General features: G+C 43.2%; 1 protein-coding gene across 10 annotated transcripts in view; it reads left to right on the top strand.

The window, feature by feature from the left end:
* The window catches only part of dmxl2 (Dmx-like 2), a 54,603-nt gene that overhangs the window by 29,574 nt on the left and 2,127 nt on the right, over window positions 1–22,902 (top strand). For 3 of the 10 annotated variants that reach the window (XM_074620212.1, XM_074620203.1, XM_074620195.1), the window contains exons 28-55: window positions 214–311; window positions 421–586; window positions 1,875–2,139; window positions 2,249–2,442; window positions 2,561–2,953; window positions 4,187–4,369; window positions 4,495–4,794; window positions 4,889–5,080; window positions 5,192–5,268; window positions 6,459–6,589; window positions 7,160–7,405; window positions 7,691–7,873; window positions 8,193–8,276; window positions 12,836–13,026; window positions 13,175–13,308; window positions 13,423–13,508; window positions 13,660–13,861; window positions 14,385–14,502; window positions 16,479–16,544; window positions 17,580–17,666; window positions 17,930–18,051; window positions 19,159–19,297; window positions 20,312–20,372; window positions 20,536–20,663; window positions 20,799–20,876; window positions 21,454–21,545; window positions 21,645–21,697; window positions 21,793–22,010. In XM_074620212.1, coding sequence (XP_074476313.1) covers window positions 214–311; window positions 421–586; window positions 1,875–2,139; window positions 2,249–2,442; window positions 2,561–2,953; window positions 4,187–4,369; window positions 4,495–4,794; window positions 4,889–5,080; window positions 5,192–5,268; window positions 6,459–6,589; window positions 7,160–7,405; window positions 7,691–7,873; window positions 8,193–8,276; window positions 12,836–13,026; window positions 13,175–13,308; window positions 13,423–13,508; window positions 13,660–13,861; window positions 14,385–14,502; window positions 16,479–16,544; window positions 17,580–17,666; window positions 17,930–18,051; window positions 19,159–19,297; window positions 20,312–20,372; window positions 20,536–20,663; window positions 20,799–20,876; window positions 21,454–21,545; window positions 21,645–21,697; window positions 21,793–22,010 — 4,287 coding nt within the window. The remainder of the gene's footprint in view (window positions 1–213; window positions 312–420; window positions 587–1,874; window positions 2,140–2,248; window positions 2,443–2,560; window positions 2,954–4,186; window positions 4,370–4,494; window positions 4,795–4,888; window positions 5,081–5,191; window positions 5,269–6,458; window positions 6,590–7,159; window positions 7,406–7,690; window positions 7,874–8,192; window positions 8,277–12,835; window positions 13,027–13,174; window positions 13,309–13,422; window positions 13,509–13,659; window positions 13,862–14,384; window positions 14,503–16,478; window positions 16,545–17,579; window positions 17,667–17,929; window positions 18,052–19,158; window positions 19,298–20,311; window positions 20,373–20,535; window positions 20,664–20,798; window positions 20,877–21,453; window positions 21,546–21,644; window positions 21,698–21,792; window positions 22,011–22,902) is intronic. The other 7 variants (XM_074620250.1, XM_074620242.1, XM_074620268.1 and 4 more) reach the window with 5 other exon arrangements.

Genomic DNA, 22,902 nt, shown 5'->3' with positions numbered 1-22,902 from the left:
CTCTCCAATACAGCTCTCCAAAGCTAATAGTTGATGTAGATAGGTCTTTTAAGAGTAGCTAAATAAGGGGAGCGTTTGTACTGACGTGTGTGACGATCTGCAATGACTATTTTGATTCCTGTGTTGTCTTTGAAGTGCATTTAACATCATTCCAGCAAATAAGTGAAAACTGTAATTATTGATTTAGTAACTGTGGCGGTTGTGTGTGATCAGGTGGGTAAAGCTGCGTTCCAGAGACAAAACGACCCTTTAGACGCCGCTCTGTTCTTTCTGGCCATGAAGAAGAAAGCTGTCCTCTGGGGGCTCTTCAGGTAGGACATCGCTTCTGAACACATAATTATTTTTAATAGAGTTACTGTTTAATTTTAATCACAAAACCTTTTACGGGATGCTGAGATGTGTCTGGATTTATTCTCTCAGGTCTCAGCACGATGAGAAGATGACTAAGTTCTTCAAGAACAACTTCACTGAAGACCGCTGGAGGAAGGCCGCTCTGAAAAATGCTTTCTCCCTGCTGGGAAAGCAGCGCTTTGAACAGTCCGCTGCCTTTTTCCTGCTGGCTGGATCTCTCAAAGACGCCATAGAGGTGGAAACAACACACACACACACACACACACACACACACACACACACACACACACACACACACACACTTTTACACTCAACAGCACCCAGATACACAGACACAGCTTTTTACTGTTGAGTCTGCTCCAACACTTCATTGGCATAGCCTTGTTTTATGGAAATATGAGTGTGAAGGTGTGTTTATATGAGAGTCAAATCACTACATCACCATACTGTGTTGCTTGGAGAGCTGTATATTCTGCAGCCTTTTAATCACATGAGAGAAGTCTAAATGACACTGATAAGATGCATAAAAAGCCTGTTAGTTTTCCTTGAACAGGGTTTTCACACCGCACAGTCAAAATATGCAGATAGCCAAAAAAATAAATAGAAGTGTGAGCTTTGCATGCTTCAGCTTTATGTATCGGTTGCAGTGGAAATTACTACGTCAAAATGTCTTAATTTTCTGTGCTTTAAAGCTGCAGTTACTAAATTTTAGTTAGAGATATTTTTATAAAACTATCACTATATCCTGACAGTAGTACATGAGACAGGTAATCTGAAAAAAAATATCTTCCTCTTCCTTCTCCGGTGCTCCTAATGGCATCTGCAAAATTTCACCGCGCCCAAAAGAAAACAACCAATCAGACCTGAGGGGTCTCTACAGCAACTGTCAATCACTGCTCGTGAAGCTCACGAACTCTGATCAAACGGTCAAACTAGGCAGCGCCGATCAAATTTCTTGCCTCAAATATTTCCAGAAACATATTTTAGTGTACTGTTTATCTGTAAAATTAGAAAGTTTGTGACCTGGCCATTATGAAAACAGTTGAGCCAATACCAAGCACCGCCCACCGGTAGGAGCAAACTTTCTTATTTTACAGCTAAACAGTACACTACAAGATGTTTCTGGAAACATTTGAGGAGAGAAATAGGCATTACAGTAACAGAATATTGATTCATATTTGATCAGGGCTGCCTAATTTGACCGCTTGATCGGAGTTAGCGAGTTTCACAAACAGCGATTGACGCCTGCTGTAGAGACTGCTCGGCTCTGATTGGTTGTTTTCCTTAAGGAAATCTTGCAAATGCCATTAGGAGCACAGGATGACACAGAGGAACATGATTTTTTCACAGATTATCTGTCTCATGCACTACTGTCAGGATATAGTGACGTTTTATAAAAATAACTTTTATCATATTTGCTCAGAGTGACCAACAGCAGCTATAATGATTACTTACTTACATTTTCTTACTTCAGTTTTAACCCAGTCAGTCTCACTTTTCCTCTGCTGTTCCATGTTGCATAGGTGTTGTTGGAGAAGATGGAGGATCTCCAGTTAGCCATGATAGTAGCGAGGCTGTATGAGGCCGACTTTGAGAACTCATCCACCTGCCAGGGCCTCCTGTATGAGAAGGTCCTGGGCTGTAACAAGGACGGAGGTGGCTACCACTGCTCCAGACTGCACCCTGACCCGTTCCTCCGCAGCATAGCCTACTGGATCATGAAGGATTACACGCGAGCTCTGGACACGCTGTTGGAACGAATCCCCAAAGAGGATGATGAGAACCCCGGTCAGTTTGGTTGCAAACATTTCAGTGTTACACAGCATGAGCCACTAAAACATCTTTGCATTGTGTGCTATGCTTAAATCCTCTCTCCCGTTCTTCATCCCTCTGTTAGATGTGATGGTGAAAGCTTGCAACCCCGTGGTGTTTAGTTTCTATAACTACCTGAGGACACACCCGTTGATCATCCGCCGCCACTTTGGAAATCCCGAGTCGACCGTGGGCCTCACTGCTGAGAAGAACAACGCCGATGAGATCAACCTTATAGAGCGCAAACTCTTCTTCACCACCGCCAACGCTCACTTCAAGGTGGGCTCATCATTAATACGAGCCACTCACTCCAATCCAGTTCTTATTTATCTACCTCTCCTATTGCAGTTGTTTTACAGACTGATAGAATGGTTTCAATCATATCAATCTTCTGCAGGTGGGCTGCCCTGTTCTGGCTCTGGAAGTGCTCTCCAAGATTCCCAAAGTCACCAAGAAATCAGGCTCCTCTCCTCTCAGCAAAGCTTCATCCAAGGCCAACGTGAACTCGACCAAACCGCTGGAGAACGGCACCCAGGGAGGCGTGGACTGGGGCTCCCCTGCACCGCCGGCCCACGCCTGGGGAGGAGACGAAAGTGCTGGGGGGTTGGACTGGAGCCAGCCTTTGGTGAAGGTGGAGGACGACGATCTGAAGCTGGACTGGGAAGCGGACAAGGACGAGGATGAAGATGATGATGATGATGACGGTCTGACCATGAAGAAACCTGAGGCTGAGACCGCAGACGGAGGCTCGGAGAGCGACGACCCCAAAATGCAGAGAGACGACTCGCAGGTAGAATCCACTAGAACTATTACTGCAATATTTATAGAATCTTTTATGCCTTCCCGCCGACGACAACCGAAGGTATTATGTTTTTCGGGTTTTGCGTCGGCCCGTCAGTCCATACCATTCTCGTGATATCTCAGGAACACTTGGAGGGAGTTTCTTCAAAATTGGCTCAAACGTCCACTTGGACTCAGCGATGAATTGATTAGAATTCGGTCATCAAAGGTCAAGATCATTTTGGCCATAACTCAAGAATTAATTTGTTAATTATGACCATTTTATACAAATGTCTGACCGTGAGGCCGTAACTCTAGTTCAAATAATTAAAAAAAGGTGTTTAGCTTTAATTTATAAAACTTAAACTTTATTACATTTATCATAAACATACAGATACATACATCAAATTTGACCTCTGCATTTAAGCCATCCTAAGCATTGTAGGAGCAGTGAGCTGCTGTAAAGCACCCAGGGAACAATTTGGGGTTCAGTGTCTTGCTCAAGGACAGTTAAAAATGTAGACAGTAGGAGCCGGGGATCAAACCTCCAACCTTTTGATTAAAGGACGACCATTTTACCCACTGAGCAACGGGACAAGATTTCAGCATCGGAAGCATTCTGGTTTCCGTTTGTAGAGTAGTACCGATCAATCATGTTCGAGCAGGCTTTGGTTGAATGCACTCTTGGAACCCACCGGCTATCGCGTAATGATGATTTAGCTTTTTATTGGTTTAAAATTAGCTCGTAAACTGACTATTTGTGAAACAATCCAGTTACATAGTCTCGCAACTCCAGTCTCGCATCTCAAGTTGCTAATCGGACCGTACACAATGAGCAGCGCACGGAAAAGGAAGTCTTGGCAGCCCAGATATCTGGCTACACTGGAACCCCAGAAATATAGCCCCTTGCCCCCAGAGGATTATCTGTCATCAGCTGATGGGTTCCGAGATTGATCTCTCCTTAACCAGAACAGCAAACACACAAACGTCATTTTGATGTCATGTGAAGACAAATGTTGGCCTAGGGCAGTTTCTATGCCAGGGTTTTGCATTCAAATGAAACTCGTTTGTATTTAACATCTCAGACAAAAGAAAGTAAAATGTGTTAGGAGATGATACGTTGCCATAGATATGACCCATCCTGAGGTCTTCTGTTACGGTTCTTAATGGAATTCACATTAATAATTTGCAATATAAAGCCTCACTATGTTAATAAAACATAACTCACTCTCATGCATTTCAGGGTGAGTCCGAGGTGGACGTGATAGCGGAGCAGCTGAAGTTCCGTGCCTGTCTGAAGATCCTGATGACTGAGCTGCGTACGCTGGCCACGGGCTTCGAGGTGGACGGAGGGAAGCTCCGCTTTCAGCTCTACAGTTGGCTGGAGAAGGAGATCGCAGCCATGCACACCATCTGCAACTACAAGGTAGATGATATTTGATGTAGTCTGTGCAACTTTATATTCACTTGTGCATCACTAGACATTAGCAAAAGTGTTTGTTTTCTTTCCTTCCTGGTTGACAATGGTTATTCAACATTGCTATCACAAAGGTGGAGGGGAAGGAGGAGGATTCAGAGGTGGAGCGCTGGAGGGAGCGTACAGCATCAGTGGACATATCAGACGACGCCTTTACGGAGCGTACGGAGGCCGGGGCCTACGAGCGCCACCAGATGGAGCGCCGTCGCCTTCAGGCCAAGCAGCAGCACTCTGAGAGGCGCAAGGCGTGGCTGAGGAAGAACCAGGCGCTGCTGAGGGTGTTTCTGTCCTACTGCAGCCTTCACGGCGCCAAGGGAGGAGGAGTCACCTCGGTCCGCATGGAGCTCCTGTTCCTCCTGCAGGAGAGCCAGCAGGTAACGCACTCAGAAGCACATTATATACTTCTACTGGATTAATGCAGAACAGTCTCCCTTCAGTAAAAGCAAATCTTCCTGTGTCACTGTGTAGGAGACCACAGTGAAGCAGCTGCAGTCTCCTCTTCCTCTGCCCACTACACTGCCCCTGCTGTCAGCCTGCATCGCCCCCACCAAGACGGTCATAGCCAATCCTGTTCTCCACCTCAGCAACCACATTCACGACATCCTCCACACCATCACCCTCATGGAGACCACGCCGCATCCCGACATCATGGACGATCGGGTCGGAACTCAAATAAGAATCTAACGTTATATAGAGTCTGCAGCCTTTTTTCATCTGAAGTCGTTCATTTTGATGTTTAATAAGTTAAATGTGTCTGTTTTTCACTTCCAGGTGAACACTCTGCACACACTAGCAGCATCTTTGTCTGCCTGCATCTATCAGGCGCTGTGTGACAGCCACAGCTACAGGTAACCCAACAGTCTCTGCAAGATTTCATTTCCCTTTTCCCTTTTCACTTCCTGAAAACAAAAATATCTCTACAACACCATAGGTGCTTTTATTTTTGGTGTGTGTTGGTTTCACAGTTCATTCCTCAAAGTTCGCTCTCACTGCATCCTTTTTTTCCCTCCAAGACCGCATTATTGTAAGTTAAAAGCAGGATGAGGAGGATTTGTCGGTTGCGATTTGTAAACACAACATTCAAAGCGACAAAAGCAACAAAACGGCCAGCTACGTTGTCATCAAGTCGCTGTTGAAGTGTTACTCAAGTGCTTGTTGATGTAGCTATATCGTTAAATAGCACTGGGAACTGGCTAACGGTACTTGTTTATAGCCTCCGTCCTTTCCACGCTTCCCATTCATTGTCTATGTAAGCAGCCGTGCAATGCATTCTGGTAGCGTGGCGGCACAATTCGAGAGTTTCCAACTCTCGAAAAACTAACCGTTGTCGATCCAAAATAAAGACAGATTCAGCAACTGCATAGCTTATTTCCCGCATAAAATGTTTTCAAAAACACATTTGGTGAACTGTAGAAAGTGTCCAAACGAGCCACCATGTTGGTTCCGGTTTGAAAGCTGGGAGCAGCAACCCACAAGGGAAAGTGTTCGTCCAATCAGGTGCCTTGTGCCTAGTAGCAGCCCATCAAGCGTCCAATGCTGGGAAGCGAGGCGATCCCTCACGATAAAAAACGCCCCTGTGGACACGTACCATAACTGCATTCTTTTAGATGGAACGGCACAGGGTGAAACAAAAACATATGATTGGTTTGAGCTTCACCGTGTCATTAGAGCGCTGAAAAAAGTTGAGACCAGCTCAACTTTATTTTGAAGCACATCACGCAGTGACAAGTGACGGGCGTCAGTTTGTAGCTTCATGTCACCGGCTTCCATTGAAAATGACTTGTACCCTGATGCTGTGTCGCTCCTAGTGTGAACACAGCATTAGGAAAAGCCTACTCATTCTGCCTTTAAAGTAGTAGATAAACATGTTGGGAAATTTGCTCTTGATGCTAAGCTTAGCTAACCACACCCTGCCTCTAGCTCAGACAGGAGACACAAACAAGAGATTCTTGGAAAGAAAGAAAGCCAATAAGCGTGTTTCCTAAATGTGTTGTGTGGTTGTGACTCACGGTTAACCTCTCTGTTGTTGGCTTTGCAGCAGCCAGGCAGAGGCCAACCAGTTTACAGGGATGGTGTACCAGGGCCTGCTGCTCAGTGAGAGGAAACGACTCCGCACAGAAAGCATCGAAGAACATATCACTCCCAACTCCGCTCCTGCACAGTGGCCAGGTAACAAAGTCCTTGCTTTACCAACCACTGGCATGTTTGGAAGTTAGATTCAGTTAGACTCTTTACTAGAGGCAGAAAATAAGACAGGTTATTTTTTAACATGGTCAACTTTGCTATCAGGGGATGGATATTCATTAACGTCTTGCTCTTAATACTCTAAAGAATAGTTTTAATGAGATTGAAGCGAAGTTAGATCGTATTCCAGAATGCACAGAGAAGGGAAACTGGCATATGTGAGAGCATCAAAGAGGATGATTCAGAGAGGATATGAAAAGCAGAGGGAGAGGAAGAGCAGAGCAGGCCGTCTGTGTTTATGCAGAGAGGCAGATGGTGTTCTATAATAGGAGCTTCATGGCCTCTGGGAAGGAAACGGAAAGACAGAGACCGATCACGCCATCATGCAAATGTTTCATAAATGGGTTCTGTATTGTGCAGAGATGTTCTGCTGTGGAACTTTTTTTTACAGGTTAATCTTTTAATCAAATGCCATGTTGTGTGTGTGTGTGTGTGTGTGTGTGTGTGTGTGTGTGTGTGTGTGTGTGTGTGTGTGTGTGTGCGCTGTCTCTGCAGGTGTGTCGTCCCTGATTTCTCTGTTGGCGTCTGCCAGAGAGGAAGACCAGCCGAGGCTCAACGTGCTGCTGTGTGAGGGGGTCATGGCTGTTTATCTCGCTCTGCTCATTCACGGCCTGGGCACCCACAGCAGCAACGAGCTCTTCCGCCTGGCAGCGCACCCCCTCAACAACCGCATGTGGGCCGCCGTCTTTGGGGGAGGGGCCAAACTCGTTATTAAGCCAAAGAGGCCCGAGGCCGCACCAGGTAGATTATTATTATTATTGTGTTACAGTAATTACCTTTTTATTTCCATCATCAGCGTCATCATTGTCTTTTGTCTTCCTCATAATCTGTCCCTGTACTCTTTACTTGCCGTTGTCCTCTTCTGCTTCACCTGTTGACTCTCTACATCCTGACTTCTCTCTGATCTGAGGCGATGCTTCCATCCCTCAGGCCTGTCTTCATAGTCACAAACACCTAGTAGTGATGCTGCTGCTGCTGCTGCTGTGTGGTGTCTTGTGTGAGTGTGTCCTCTGCCCTGTGTCCCAGTGCCAGCTGATTTTGAGGCAGCCAGGCCAGAGGACTCTCAAGAGGCAGGAAGACCCGAGCAGAGCAGCCTCACCCCAAACCCCTCTCCCATCCCCACTGACCCCCAGCGCCCCAAACGCCCCCCTCCTCCCGTTTCAAGGGGAGAGGGGTTGGGCGCTGTGGCACCAGCAACTAAGGCCAGCTGTGAGTAACTGAGCTGGTGGATTGCAGTGCTGGTTTGCAGGATTGCAGTGCATGGTACTCGTACAGGTTTGCATTGTTGCGGATGCTTGAACTTACCCTCTCTCTCTCTCGTGCAGCTACTACTGAATGCCCCATAACAAACAGCAAAGCTCACTAGTGCTATGAAGACATTGTCATCTGTGTTCAGTGTTATGATAAGCCAGCAGCTGTGTGTGTGTGTGTGTGTGTGTGTGTGTGTGTGTGTGTACCGCATTGCACGTACATGTTGTGACGTCCTCTCTGCTCATCTCATTGTGTCATTCCTGTTGTGCCACCGAAGCAACAGCTGGGCCTAGCAAGGAGTGTTCAGAGGCCAAGGCTGAGCCGCCTTCTCAGACTAAATCTGAATCTGAGACTAAACCAGGTACACCTTGAGAGGTTATTAGACAATGATATACTAGAGGAGAGCCGGTGTAAGAGTAAAGCGGGATGAAAGTAACAAAGATCGAAAGCCCAACAGGCAGCAACAGCTGTCAGTGTGTCAGTGTGCTGACTTGACTATGACTTGCCCCAAACTGCATGTGATTATCATAAAGTGGGCATGTCTGTAAAGGGGAGACTCGTGGGTACCCATAGAACCCATTTACATTCACAGATCTGGAGGTCAGAGGTCAAGGGACCCCTTTGAAAATGGCCATGACCATTTTTCCTCACCAAAATTTAGCTTTAAAACTGAGCCCGTTACAACCTAAAAATCGCAGGTTGCGTTAATGCGTTAAAGAAATTAGTGCCGTTAAGGAGAATTTGCGTTAACGCATTAACTTTGACAGCCCTTGTTATTATTAATAAAGTTGTCTGAGTCTGAATCACTCTTGTACTGTTCAATTTTCTTTAACAGTTATACTGTTTATACTGTTGGATGAAATGTAATCATGTTTTATTAAGATAAAGGACATAATATGTTTGCAATCAAATATTAACAAGGACATTGTCAAACATAAACAATTCAAGTTTATACCGTTCGGTTTCGTCCCGACTGATGAAAGTAACAATGCGCAACATCCATTCAAAATCAAATTATACCAAACTCGTTCCAAAATTGTACAATACAACACCTGGTATTGATAGAACACATGTGTGAGTTAATCACAACGAATATGTGTTTCTGTCTGAAACATTATCTTTTAAAATAACGTCTGTCTGAAAAGCGTTACTTTCGCACCGGCTCTCCCAAACTCTAGAGCTGGAACTGCACAACCAGCTCTGTCTTGTCCAGTTTTTGTAGCATTAAATGTTTAAAAAGAAAGATTGTGAATGGACCCGTTACTGTAGATCAGTAGTTTGTAGTACTGTAGAGGTAACAACTACATCATAGAGTGGTAGCAGCTCTTGTGTGACTTGATTCAGCTGTTTTGTCTGCTTCAGATTTGTAGAAATGAAGCCCTTTCCTGAGTAGCTGTGCTGTTGAACTTGACCGTTCATTCATATTCATTAGGCCAAAGTATCTGTGCTCACATTGTATTAGTGGGGGAGGAAGATATGGGCTGGCATTTAGACTCAACATCACTGTGGAGTCTGAGATAGCTCTCAAGAGCAGCCAAGAGCCGTGTGAAGAGCTGCTTAGAGGATCTTAAATGTCAGCCTGTTGACAGGATATCACTTTGCTAAATGTTAAAACCGGAGTGCCCCAGCAAAAAGACATGCATGTCTCAAACACACAGCCATACACATCTCTTACCTCATATTCCAATTAACGCTCATTTTAAAACAAAGTAAACAGTCACCGACCTCATCGTGTTTGCCTCCCCTCAGCCAGAAAACGCTTAGCACATGACTGCTCAACAGATCTGCCATCGTTGTTTGACGTGTTTTCTGTGTGTGTTCTGCGCCACCGCTCTACATCAAACACACACTGACTCAATTATGTAATGTGTCTGTGGAGTATCTGTGTGTGTGTGTGTGTGTCTAACTGCACTGTCAACTCTGGTTTGTGTCTTGTCTTGTTTTGTCTGGTGCGATGCCAGAGATAGTCACCCAGGATAATGGTGCAGGTTTGTGCACAACAACGTAGCGTGTCTTGCCCTAAACGTTTGTTTGTTTGTGTGCATTTGTGTCTCTTTTCTGAATGTGTCGGTTTTTCTGTTGTGTGCTACGACTCATCAAAGTCATAAAATATAAAAGTTATATTGTAGACAAGATTAAGATTAAAGGTCTTATTGATAACATTTTTATGTAGACAAATATTTTAAAAAAAAGAATAATACAACCACAGAGCTTTTAGAAAGGTGCTGAATACAAGTATGGCTTTTCCTGGAAAACGTTAATATGATTGTGAATTAGGGCTGGGCAATATGACAAATGTTGCATATATTTTTCTATATCATTTCTGTCAATCGATTCATCACAAATTAATCACGCATATTTCCTCTGTTCAAAATGTACCTTAAAGTGAGATTTGTCAAGTAATTTACTACTCTTATCAACAAGGGAGTGGGCAAATATGCTGCTTTATGCTAATGTATGTATACATTTGTTATTGGAAATCAATTAACAACACACAAATATTGTCCAGAAACCCTCACAGGTACTGCATGTAGCATAAAAAATATGCTCAGATCATAACATGGCAAAATCAAGCCCAACGGCAACAACAGTTGTCAGTGTGTCAGTGTGCTGACTTGACTATGATTTGCCCCAAACTGCATGTGATTATCATAAAGTGGGCATGTCTGTAAAGGGGAGACTCGTGGGTACCCATAGAACCCATTTTCATTCACATATCTGGAAGTCAGAGGTCAAGGGACCCCTTTGAAAATGACCATGCCAGTTTTTCCTTGCCAAAATTTAGCGTACGTTTTGAGCGTTATTTAACTGCAACAAGCTAGTATGACATACAGTATATGACATATGATGCCAGTATCTTCACTAAGAATTAAAAACTGAGCCCGCTTCAGTTGCGTTAAAGAAATTAGGGGCGTTAAAACAAATTTGCATTGACACGTTATTAACGTTAACTTTGACTGCCCTACTTAAAACTGTTATCTTCATTTTGCACTCAAGTTCTTAAAATGAGAAAATACTCAGTATGTAATTCACACAGGAGTATACAAAAATAGGCTTTACCATGTGGTTATTTCATATAGACTGTTTATTTATCGAATTACAGAGACCATGCTATATCGTGATATAAACTGGAAAAACAAAGTTTGGAAACTTGTGTTTGGTGGATTATTTCTCTGTTGTTACAATACTAATGGTCATTGTATTTTACATCGTTGGACAGCCTGTTAATTTACCTTCGCAATGATGTCCAACTTGTAAGGATCATGTATTTGTGGGATGAGCAGCACAGCTGATTATGTGGGTAGCGCCCAAGAAAAATTTGCCAAAATGCTCCGTCAATGGTAAACAGTGTATTCCCCTGTTGGTATTGACTCTTGTTTTGAGTTGTTTGGTGGATTGGATGATTGAACTCTCTATCAGTAACAAGGAACAAACAAGACATATTGGCAATTTTACACTTTATTCATTTAATACACCGTCAGGAGCTTCAGTAGCGGTGGAAGATCCATACGCAGCCACAATAGCCTGGCACCTCCTCCTCATGCTGGTCACCAACCTGGTCACACGTTGCTGTGGGATGGCGTTCCATTCCTCAACCAGGATTCATTGCAGGTCAGCCAACGAGGTTGTGTTGGTCACTCTAACACGTACAGCACGCCCAAGCTGATCACACAAGTGTTGAATTGGGTTGAGGTCTGGACTCTAGGCCGTTCCATTCTCTCTACTCCCACATTGTGGAGGTAGTCTGTGATAACCCTGGCTCTGTGGGGGTGAGCGTTGTCATCTTGGAGGATGAAGTTAGGTGCCAGATTGTGGAGATATGGGATCGCCACTGGCTGCAGAATCTCATTCCGATATCTCACTGCATTGAGATGGCCTTCAATGATGACAAGCCTTGTTTTGCCAGTGAGGGAGATGCCGCCCCACACCATGACACTGCCCCCACCAAAAGCTGTTACTCGATCGGTGCAACAATCAGCATAGCGTTCTCCACGTCGTCTCCATACTTTCACCCTGCCATCCAGCTTTGGCAGACAGAACCTGGACTCATCACTGAACATGACATTCCCACACATGTTCAGGTTCCATTGTCTGTGTTGTCGACACCAGCGCACACGGGCCTGACGGTGAAGGGCAGTCATTGCAGGCTTCCTGGTAACCTTATGAGAATACACTGTTTACCATTGGCAGAGCATTTTAGCAAATTTTTCTTGGGCGCTACCCACATAATCAGCTGTGCTGCTCATCCCACAAATGCATGATCCTTACAAGTTGGACATCATTGCGAAGGTAAATAAACAGGCTTTCCAACGATGTAAAATACAATGACCATTAGTATTGTAACAACAGAGAAATAATCCACCAAACACAAGTTTCCAAACTTTTTTTTTCCAGTATATATCGTCATCGAGATATGAAACAAACCATATCGTGATAGAAGATTTTGGCCATATCGCCCAGCCCTGTTGTCTTATTTTAGAAATTTTGACGGGTCCAAAATTATTTTTTTGTGTCTCTCTGTGGAAGATATCTAACATTTAATTCACACTACTAACAAGGCTTGTGAGCCAATACTAAAACGACGTTGGTATCTCTGGGTCGTCAGTTAGTGTGGAATAAAACAGATAAATGGCTGAGATTGACGGTAAGTGCCTGGCAACGACATCTAGCGGCTGAATGACATCAATGTTATCAATAGCACCTTTAATGTTCAAAGTTTATAATACAGTATAGAGTATACTGAGCTCTTAGTAGAGTGTGTGGGTGCAGTTCACTTCCTCCTGATCTATTTCTTTTGGCTATAAAATGATGCTGAGTCTCAGCTCATCGTCATCATTTGTACAAACCTGCAGCACAAACTGACTTCATCAGAGCTCACTGTTTGATAGATACCACCTCTTCGTTCTTTTCCTCCCCCAGCGGCTCCCCCTCAGCCCCCAGCGGAGGATGTGGATCGATACAGACGCAGGTTCAACATGAGGATGCTCGTTCCTGGACGCCCCGTGAAGGAGACGCCGGCCGCCCCGCCTCCTGTTCCCACGGAGAGACCCGCATACAGGGAGAAGTTCATCCCCCCGGAGCTGAGCATGTGGGACTACTTTGTGGCCAAAGTAAGGCGTTAAATTCCACATTATGTGGAATGGACTAATGAGATCTGTGACTCATAGTCTTCAGGTTATTAAAAAGTTCTTCCTCGATCTCTCCCTCCCTCATCTGCCTTCTTCATTTGCTTTTTCCTCCTCCATCCTTTTTTCTCAGCCCTTCCTGCCGGTGTCGGACAGCAACGCTCTGTGTGACTCAGACGAAAGCGGCGCGGAGGACGATGAAGACGATGACGACGCCTTCCTTTCTGACACACAGATGACGCAGCACTCTGACCCCAACTCCTACAGGTGAGCCTCACCCGCTTTTGTTTTTCTGATGCATAATTTGGAGCCTTTGCTTCAGATTTTCAACTCAGTGCATGTCTGTCTGTGTGTGTGTGTGTGTGTGTGTGTGGTATGTAGCTGGGCTCTGATCCGCCTGGGGATGGTCAAACTGGCTCATCACAACGTCAAGAACTTCCTCCCTCTCACTGGCCTCGACTGCACAGGTACACACTCACCGCCTCATTAATCCTAAACACCAAGATTTATTCTTTATGAAGACATTTGAGTATAATTTGAATAGATGTATATAGATAAACTATTCATTGGTGTATATACTGTATATCTACTGTATATGTATATGTGTTTGTGTCCCAGACCTGCCAGTCGTCTCCCCTCTCAGCAACGCCGTGTTGAAGACTTTAGAGAACTGGGAGCAGCTTCTGCTGGAGCGAATGAATAAGTTTGACGGCCCGCCTCCCAACTACATCAACACGTTCCCGACTGACCTCAGCGCAGGAGGAGGCCCCGCTATACTGCGACACAAGGCCATGCTGGAGCCAGACAACACACCCTTCAAGTGAGTATTAAATCATAATACAGTATGCAACAATATAGAGACACTCACACACTGGGGCTGGGGGAGAAAACAACAACATCTACATTTTGTTTTTACTTCAGAATAGATCCAATCCTAACATCAACACTTAACAACTTTAGTAAGAGTGAATGACAAGAAATGAAATACATACTAGTACTGCAATACTAACACAAACTAACTCATATACCAAAAGGACATTAGTTTAGCTCAGGAACCCACCAAGATTCAACTGATCACTTACACAAAGATCAATTATAGATGTCCACATGGTTGAAGTAGTTGGATTATATTGGATAATACAGAGGAAGGGAAACTACAGTATTAAAATCATTCTGGTTTTATTTGTCCTTTCCAAATCGATAACGCGTACATGCGTTTCACACAACATAGAACAAATTCCAGTCATACATGTCGTCTCTTGAAAATAAACCGTGACATAAGACCCCTTAGTGGATGCACTCATATGTGACCAACTGGTTTTTGTCCATGTATTTTCTCTCAGGACAAAGAACCATCAGTCCTTTCCAGCCCGACGTCTCTGGCATTTCCTGGTCAAACAGGAGGTTCTTCAGGAGACGTTGATCCGTTACATCTTCACTAAGAAGAGGAAGCAGAGTGAGGTCAGCGGCCCACATGAATATAAACTTATCTGCATGTTATTCTTTCAGTTTGGTGTTCATTAGCTGTGATTATTAAACCCACCATTATTTTATTTAACAAGTCATATTAGTTCACACCAGAATGTTTGAATTTTACTTTTTTTATTTTAATTTTGCTCACTTCCCCTAACACAATGACTGTATTGGCCCAAATATATGACTATATTATCTTGAAAATTACATTTTTAAAAGTGGGTCTGTGTCACATTTAACTGCTAGAGGTTTAAAACCGATCTGTTAAACAAAATGACCTTTTTGACAGGTTTGAGCTACTGTCACTAAACTCTAAAGTGCCAGGATCGACAGATTAATAGCCATTGTGACTGACTGTGACCACATGACACCCATGATGATGGTGATTGATGAGATACGTAATAATAGTCTTTAAACAACTGACTTGCAGCCAAGAAATGTACAGTAGTGTCAGGATGAATGCATTAGAAGCCTGAAAAAAAGCATTCAGAGAAAATATTTCTGCTTCTGAGAAGTATGTGACTAAAAGACAGAACACAGTAATGTGTATGTTAAGATGTTATTTGTTGAAATACCTGAACAAGAATGTTACTTTCTGTTCAGAATCATAAATACTTTGTTAATCTCCGGAGGGAGATTGGTGCGTTACAGTTGCTATTGTATAAACATAAAGAAATGTAAGAAAATAGAAAAAAAGGACTATGTAACAAGTAAATTATGTACATAATGCTACAATATAATAAATATATTTAAAGAAATATAAGTACGAAAATAAGAAAATGAGAATATACAGAATATGAAAATATGTACAAATATTTGCATTAAGACGTGTAATATATATCATATAACCACATTGCAAAAAAAGTAAATACAAAATTACCTGTTTATTTGACTGGTGTTTCAAAAGGAGCTAATATTTTAGTCAGGGACATTATATATATATGGGCCAATGCAGTATATATTTTAATTTCACTTTGATTTGTTTTGCACAGCATGTCTACAGAAGGTCGCCCATACGCATGGAAAACAATCTACACACTTCCCACATAGTCTTTTGCTTTGCAAGACACTTAAAGGGGCAGTGTGTAACATTTCAGGGGCTCTATCAGCACAAATTGAATATAATATTCATAACTAAGTTTTCTTTAGTGTATAATCACCTGAAAATAAGAATCGTGTTTTCGTTACCTTAGAATGAGCGTTTTATATCTATATAGGGAGCCGGTCCTCTTTACAGAGCCGGCCGCCATGTTTCTACATGCTTTTCTTACGTTATATGGCCACCGTAGTTCCGCTACATGCTGCAACCTCACCGCTAGACGCCGCCAGATGTTACACACTGCACCTTTAAGCTCGGAGATAATGATTTATTGAGGTTTTTATCGGAGACCTTTAAACTTTGCCTCAACGACCGACTGTCCTGCTGTGATACTCAGGTCTTACCCGTGTATCTAAAGCCTTATCTTCATTGTAACACACAGAGAAGTGCTCACTGAGCATTTATCTCTGTGGTTGATATTTATATTGCAGTCGTTATCATTGCTTTGACTCCTCAGACATCTTATGTCTGGAAATGTTCATTATTATGTACTTACATTCATAACAGACTGTAGCTGCCAGTCCAAAATTAGACAAAAATCCCAGAGATTATGGTCCCAGACGCTTATAGTTTATTATTATTACAACATGGAGTAGTCAGATGACTTCAAATTAAACAGTAGCGCTCAGATCCATAGCTCATATCTCCATTAATCCTGCTACGTGACTGTAGCTCCGTGCTAACGAGGTGTTTAGAGTTGTTTGCATTTTATCACCATGTATACATCAAAGATCCTGCCAACCTTTTTTACATTTTCTTTTCATTCCATGTTTTATTTTTCTGTGTTTGTGCATGTGTTTTGTGTCGTGCCGTGTTGGTGTGTCTGTATTGCCTGTGTGTGTTCGTGTTGTGTTGTGTTTTGTAGTCTGTAGAGAACCATATGGACCGTATAAACCCAAACTGCATAGCAGGAGCAAGCAGTCCCTATAAGGTAGTATCATTTACTGTACCAGCCAAGGCCCTGGCTCTGTCTGTCAGTCTGTCTGTCCAGAAGAGTCACTGTAAAGCCAAGCTAGAAGGAGCGTGGACGTACATTCAACTTTAAAAGATGTATTGTGCACCTGTTTGCACAGGGTTTGTGTCTTAAAAGGTTAGTTCGGATTCCCCAAAGTCACACATAGCACAAACTAACCGATCGATGCAGCGGTAGACCAGCAACTCTCCTGTTTTGAGAGGTAAAATTTCTGTTTTTGTCAATGGAGTCTGATGGGTTTGAAGTGGATATAGATGGATAGACAGCCAGCGATAAAAATATTCTAAATATAGCGTACACTTAAACAGATATTGATTTGCTCCGGTGTCGGTAGTCCTGTCTGTTTCTCCAAACTGGGCGCGTGCCGACCATCATCTACTGTCGGTAATACACTGACTATGGATAAGTACCTCATACAACCCCACTTCAAAAAACACCCAAACTATCCCTTTAATGTCTCCTCCCCAGCTTGGCCTGATAGTGACTAGTCTGGCAATATTTCTGGCATATAATCAGGCTCTGAGGCTCAGATCTAACCTCTAATCTTTCCGCCTCACTGGGACACTTATGACATCCACTCACATCCGATCCTGACCAATAACACGCCTTCCTGTGTTTCTCACTCTTTTCTGATTCTGCTGGGCCCGTAAGAGAGTCGGCTCATACAGTAGACTTACTAACTTGCATGCTCACTGTCAGGGCCGTAAAAGGCTTCCTAATCATGGAGGGTGTTGTCACCAGGGAATCCAGATTCAATAGTCCAAATTGTCAATATTTAAGTGTGTACCTTTACATGTGATTACTCCTCTCCACTGGTGAACGTGGTTGTAGAGGGAATATTTGTCGGAGCAACTTGATGTGTTTTGGCCCTGCTCCTCATAAAAGGGAAAATGATCATAAACAGTATTTACAAAGAATAGGCTTCAGTGTCCCCGGAGCCCCTACTGTAGCTTTAACCTTTGAACCTTGATGCATCTGTGTTCTCTTTTCCAGGTGGAGGCAGATCTGGGCTACCCAGGAGGCAAGGCTAAAATCATTCATAAGGAGTCTGATATAATCATGGCATTTGCCATCAATAAGGTAAGTGATTAAGCACTTTATTTTATGAGTCCATATCCTTCGATGTTTCCTGGAAAGAACTATGTGATTTGGCACTAAGTGAAGGGCAAATAGAGACAACGATCAAAGACCAAATCACATAATCCTTTCCAGGAACCTTCCTCTATATTTACATAAATTCATTTCTAGGAAATGAGAGGAAACTGTTGCAAAGTCCACCTTTAATGGTGTCTTTTCCTCCCTCCATGTCCCTCTCCTCCCTGTTTCCTTCCTTCCTGCTCCAGTCTAACTCCAACGAGATCGTGTTGGCCTCCACTCATGACGTCCAGGAGGTGGACGTGTCTACTCTGGTGGCTGTCCAGCCGTACACCTGGATAGGGGACGACTTTGACAAGGAGTCCCGCAGGTGAGATTCAGGGTAGATTGTAGGTGGCATTGGTCCATTGGTCCTCAAAGAAACAATTTCAATCATTTCAAGTTCTGCATCAATATTTGTCACAAAGCTGTTTATTAAACATCAAAAATGTTGCATGTTCTAGTTACACACATACAAAACCAAAAGAAAATCACCAGACATAACAAGGGATGTCCTGAACCGATCCTAAGAATCAGTATCGGGGCCGGTCCGCAAACGATAAATCGATTAGTTGTCAACTATTAAATTAATTGCCAACTATTTTGATAATCGATTAATCAGTTTGAGTCATTTTTTAAGGAAAAAAACCCCCAAATTCTCTGATTCCAGCTACTTATATGTAAATTTTCTCTGGTTTCTTTACTCCTCTATGACGGTAAACTGAATATCTTTGAGTTGTGGACAAAACAAGACATTTGAGGACGTCATCTTGGGCTTTTAGGAAACACTGATCGGCATTTTTCACCATTTTATGACATTTTATAGACCAAACAACTAATCAATTGATCGAGAAAATAATCAACAGATTAAACGACAATGAAAATAATCGTTAGTTGCAGCTCTACATATTTTAATGAATCGGTATCGGCAGAATTAAAGCCGATCAAATAAAATACGTATAATTATCAGATGGGACTTGGTATCAGCAGATACTCGTTATTAAAGAGAAAAAAAAGTGTCAATTTTAGCAAAAACTTTAATTAATTATTAATGACTTGGTCAATCCATCTATGCATTTTCTGCTGCTTTTCAAGATCCATTTCACATTAATTTAATTGATTAAATCATAAGGAAATATTATTACATACTGCTGGGAAGTAAAGGAAAAAATGTGATATAATGATAAATAATTGTAGACCATATTATCCCTACTGGTTTTCCATCAGACTTTTATCTGTAAAAGAGGTATTAAATTGATTTCTATGTGGTGTTAAAAAGATCTTAAATAGTCTTAAATCTAACTGCAGAAACCCTGCAAGTAACTGGTCGACCAAAATGTTTTGTATGTGAATAGCTGACTGATAAATAGCTGACTGAGTCTTTGTGCATCATCTGTGTTTTGAACATGACGGGTTCTGGTTGTGTTTTGTTTTGCAGCTCTGACGACATCGACCATCGTTCCTCTCATACCAACATCGCCCAGGCGAGCTCTGCCCCCTTTGCACCACCACAGATGGCGGTCTCTGCATCCATGCCGTGGCTCGGCAGCGGGCAGACCAGCATGGGAGCCAGTGTGGTACGAGTCTATACAATCACAGATATACACAAACACAGCCAAAGCAGGCAGTGATGGCTGTGCAGTTCTCAGTAAAAGCCAGTAGGGGGAAACTAAGCTCTGTTCTGATGGCAGAGAAGATGCGCTATCACTCTGCAGTCTTTCTTTTCATAACATGCATTAGATGCATAAGTAAAGTTTTAGCTTTAATAACCCCAAATGTAAACATGAGACTATTTGGATTTAATTCTGCAGTCTGTGGCCTGCTGCACATTTCCAGGAGATGTTTGTATTTTTAATTCTTATCAATGTCGAGCCAAACTGAGCAGTGCCGACTAAACAGCTGGCCTGCTGAGTCTATGTCGGCTGATACAGAGAGGCGGGTGTGTTTGTATGGCAGAGATGGACGTATATAAACACAGATAGCGGCCGCTCTCACAGCCGGTAACCCAAGGTACAGATTTGCATCACACTTACACGCTGTCAGGGTTCTCCATGTCCCAGCCGTGTTGATAAATGGTGGTGGTGGTGGTGGTGTGTGATACACGAAGCGAGACAGGACAGAGGGTGTCACACAGGTTCAGTGGGTTCGTTCAGTGTTCAGTGAAGTCTGGTTAGTTAAGATCCCAGACATTCAATGGCCTTTGAGTCTGTAGTGTTGTTTTACTCAGCAGTAAAGAACCACCACAGTACGACATCATCCAACACTCCTGATAAATAAGGGCTAAGTGAGCCAGTCATTGTTGTGATCATCATCCTGAAGGGTTTTATTTCACAACAATGACCCGCTAGCTGTACATTATCCTGCTTATTACACAGCTACTTACTTAAGAAATCAATAATTTGACACAAAACGGTCCGCCAGAATCCCGACATCAGAACTGTGCCCATAGCAACGGTCTGTTATACATAGCAACGGACTGTTATAAAGAAATAACAGACCGTAGAATGCCGTGATTGGCCAATCAGAATTGAGGATTCAACAAAGCCGTGTAATAAATGATATAAATGGATGTTTTTATTGTTGTTTTTCAGATTATGAAGAGGAATCTGAACAATGTGAAGAGAATGACATCCCATCCCATATATCAGTATTGTAAGTATCTACTTTGGAGCCTAACAGGAGGTTATCACCAGTATACATTTTAATTTTGATTAATGTCTCCCCTTCTCCCTCTCTCTTTTCCCCTCTGTCTTTGTCCATCTCTCTCTCTCTCTCTCTCTCTCTCTCTATGTGTGTGTGTGTGTGTGTGCGTCAGACATGACGGGGGCTCAGGACGGCAGTGTGAGAATGTTTGAATGGAACAGACCTCAGCAGCTCATTTGCTTCAGACAAGCAGGCAACGCCAGAGTCACCCGACTCTATTTCAACTCCCAGGGCAATAAGGTTCACACACACACACACTAACACACACACACACACACACACACACACACACACACACACACACACACACACTGCAACGTCTGTGTTTTGTCTATTCGGTGTGCTTGTTCTGATTGCTCTGTGCTCGTTTTGTAGTGTGGAGTTGCTGACGGAGAGGGTTTCCTCAGTCTCTGGCAGGTCAACCAGACATCCTCCAACCCCAAACCCTACCTGGTGAGCTCCCCCCCCACCTACCTCACCTCCTTAACCACCAGCCCGGCACACACATACACTTCTTTAGACAAAAAAAATAGGGCTGTCAATCGATTAAAATAGTTAATCGTGATTAATCGCATGATTGTCCATTGTTAATCGTACATTTTTTATCTGTTCAAAATGCACTATAAAGGAAGCTTTGTTTTAAGTATTTAATAGTCTTATCAACATGGGATTTGGCAAATATGCTGCTTTATGCAAATGTTTTTATATATTTATTGCTGGAAATCAACTAATAACACAAAACACTGACAAATATAGTCCAGAAACCCTCACAGGTACTGCATTTAGCATGAAAAATATGCTCAAATCATAACATGGCAAACTGCAGCCCAACAGGCAACAACAGCTGTCAGTGTGTCAGTGTGCTGACTTGACTATGACTTGCCCCAAACTGCATGTGATTATCATAAAGTGGGCACTTGTAGGTATCCATAGATAAAAACAAACTTTAAAACAAATTTGCTTTGACAGCCCTAAAAAAAACCACAATATGAATCATTAAAATGAATGTGTATTGTTTGTATTTCTACAGAGCTGGCAGTGCCACACTAAGACCTGCGGTGATTTCGCCTTCATCACGTCCTCCAGCCTCATCGCCACAGCTGGACAGTCCAATGATAACAGGTCAGCGTCTGCACAGAAAACACATCTATTGAACCAACACTAATCTCTCTCTGTTGGTGTCGACTCACTAATGTTACGTCTGCTTTACTTTGTCCACAGAAATGTTTGCCTGTGGGATACTCTGATTTCACCTAGCAATACCATGGTCCACGGTAAGAAATCACAAACACCTGATTTAATGATTCTCCCTGTATATATAACGAGTTGTGAACCAGCTCAACATTTCTTCCCGCCCACCCCCCTCCAGCGTTTCCCTGCCATGAGAACGGGGCCACTGTGCTTCAGTACGCTGCTAAACAGCAGCTGCTCATCACCGGAGGCAGGAAGGGCTTTGTGTGCGTGTTTGACATCCGCCAGAGGCAGCTGCTCCACACTTTCCAGGCCCATGACTCAGCCATCAAGGCCCTGGCGCTGGATGCCTTCGAGGACTTCTTCGTCACCGGCTCTGCAGAGGGCAACATGAAGGTGATGCATCGCTCCGTCGCTCACTCACTCACTCACTGACCTGCCAAAACACACTGCAGTCATACTTATGAGCATTAATGTTTTATTCTAGGTACAGACCTGCTTGATGAAATCAGAAAATCCTCCCTCATACCTACATATAGTCTATCAAATTAATTTATAGACTGATTCACCAGGGTTTAAATGTTATTTCTGGTGCTGATTTAAACCCTGCTTGTTGTAGAGTGTTTAATTAAAATAGCTTATTTACATTTTAAGCATTATTTCTGCACATTTGCTGCAAGTAATTAGTTTGCTCTTATTGATGAAATCAACGAAGTGGCAGCACATTTTCCACCAAAATCGTGTTTTCGTTACCTTAGAATGATCTACTTAGGAAGCAGGTCCTCTTTGCCTCCTCCGTCATGTTCTCATGTTTCTACAGTAGCCCAGAACGGACAAACCAAACACTGTTAAAGTTTCCTGCTTGGGCTGGAGTCAATAACGTTACTTGCTGCTCGACGTCGCTCGCTCTCTCTCGCTTCACCACTCACTTCCCACATACACTCTACACACTGGCTCTGCTCCAACTGGCTCTAGAGAGGGACATTCGCGTTTTCGCGTCGGCCACTGTAGCTCTCCAACATGTATACCAAGCACCGCCCACCAGCTGGAGCAAACTTTCTCATTTTACAGCTAAACAGTACACTACAAGATGTTTCTGGAAACATTTGAGGCGAGAAATAGGCATTACTGTAACGGAATATTGATTCATATTTGATCAGCGCTGCCTAGTTTGACCGTTTGATCAGAGTTCGCGAGTGATTGAGAGCTGCTTCCGTAGAATGAGCATCCAATAGGAACGCTCTCTCTCTGAAATGACCTGTGCTAGATTTTCCATTGAGGAGGTGCA

Source organism: Sebastes fasciatus, chromosome 2 (assembly GCF_043250625.1).
Source record: "Sebastes fasciatus isolate fSebFas1 chromosome 2, fSebFas1.pri, whole genome shotgun sequence".
Taxonomy (NCBI): domain Eukaryota; kingdom Metazoa; phylum Chordata; class Actinopteri; order Perciformes; family Sebastidae; genus Sebastes; species Sebastes fasciatus.
Note: the sequence above shows the minus strand (reverse complement) of the source record. Positions and strands in the feature narration are given on the sequence as shown.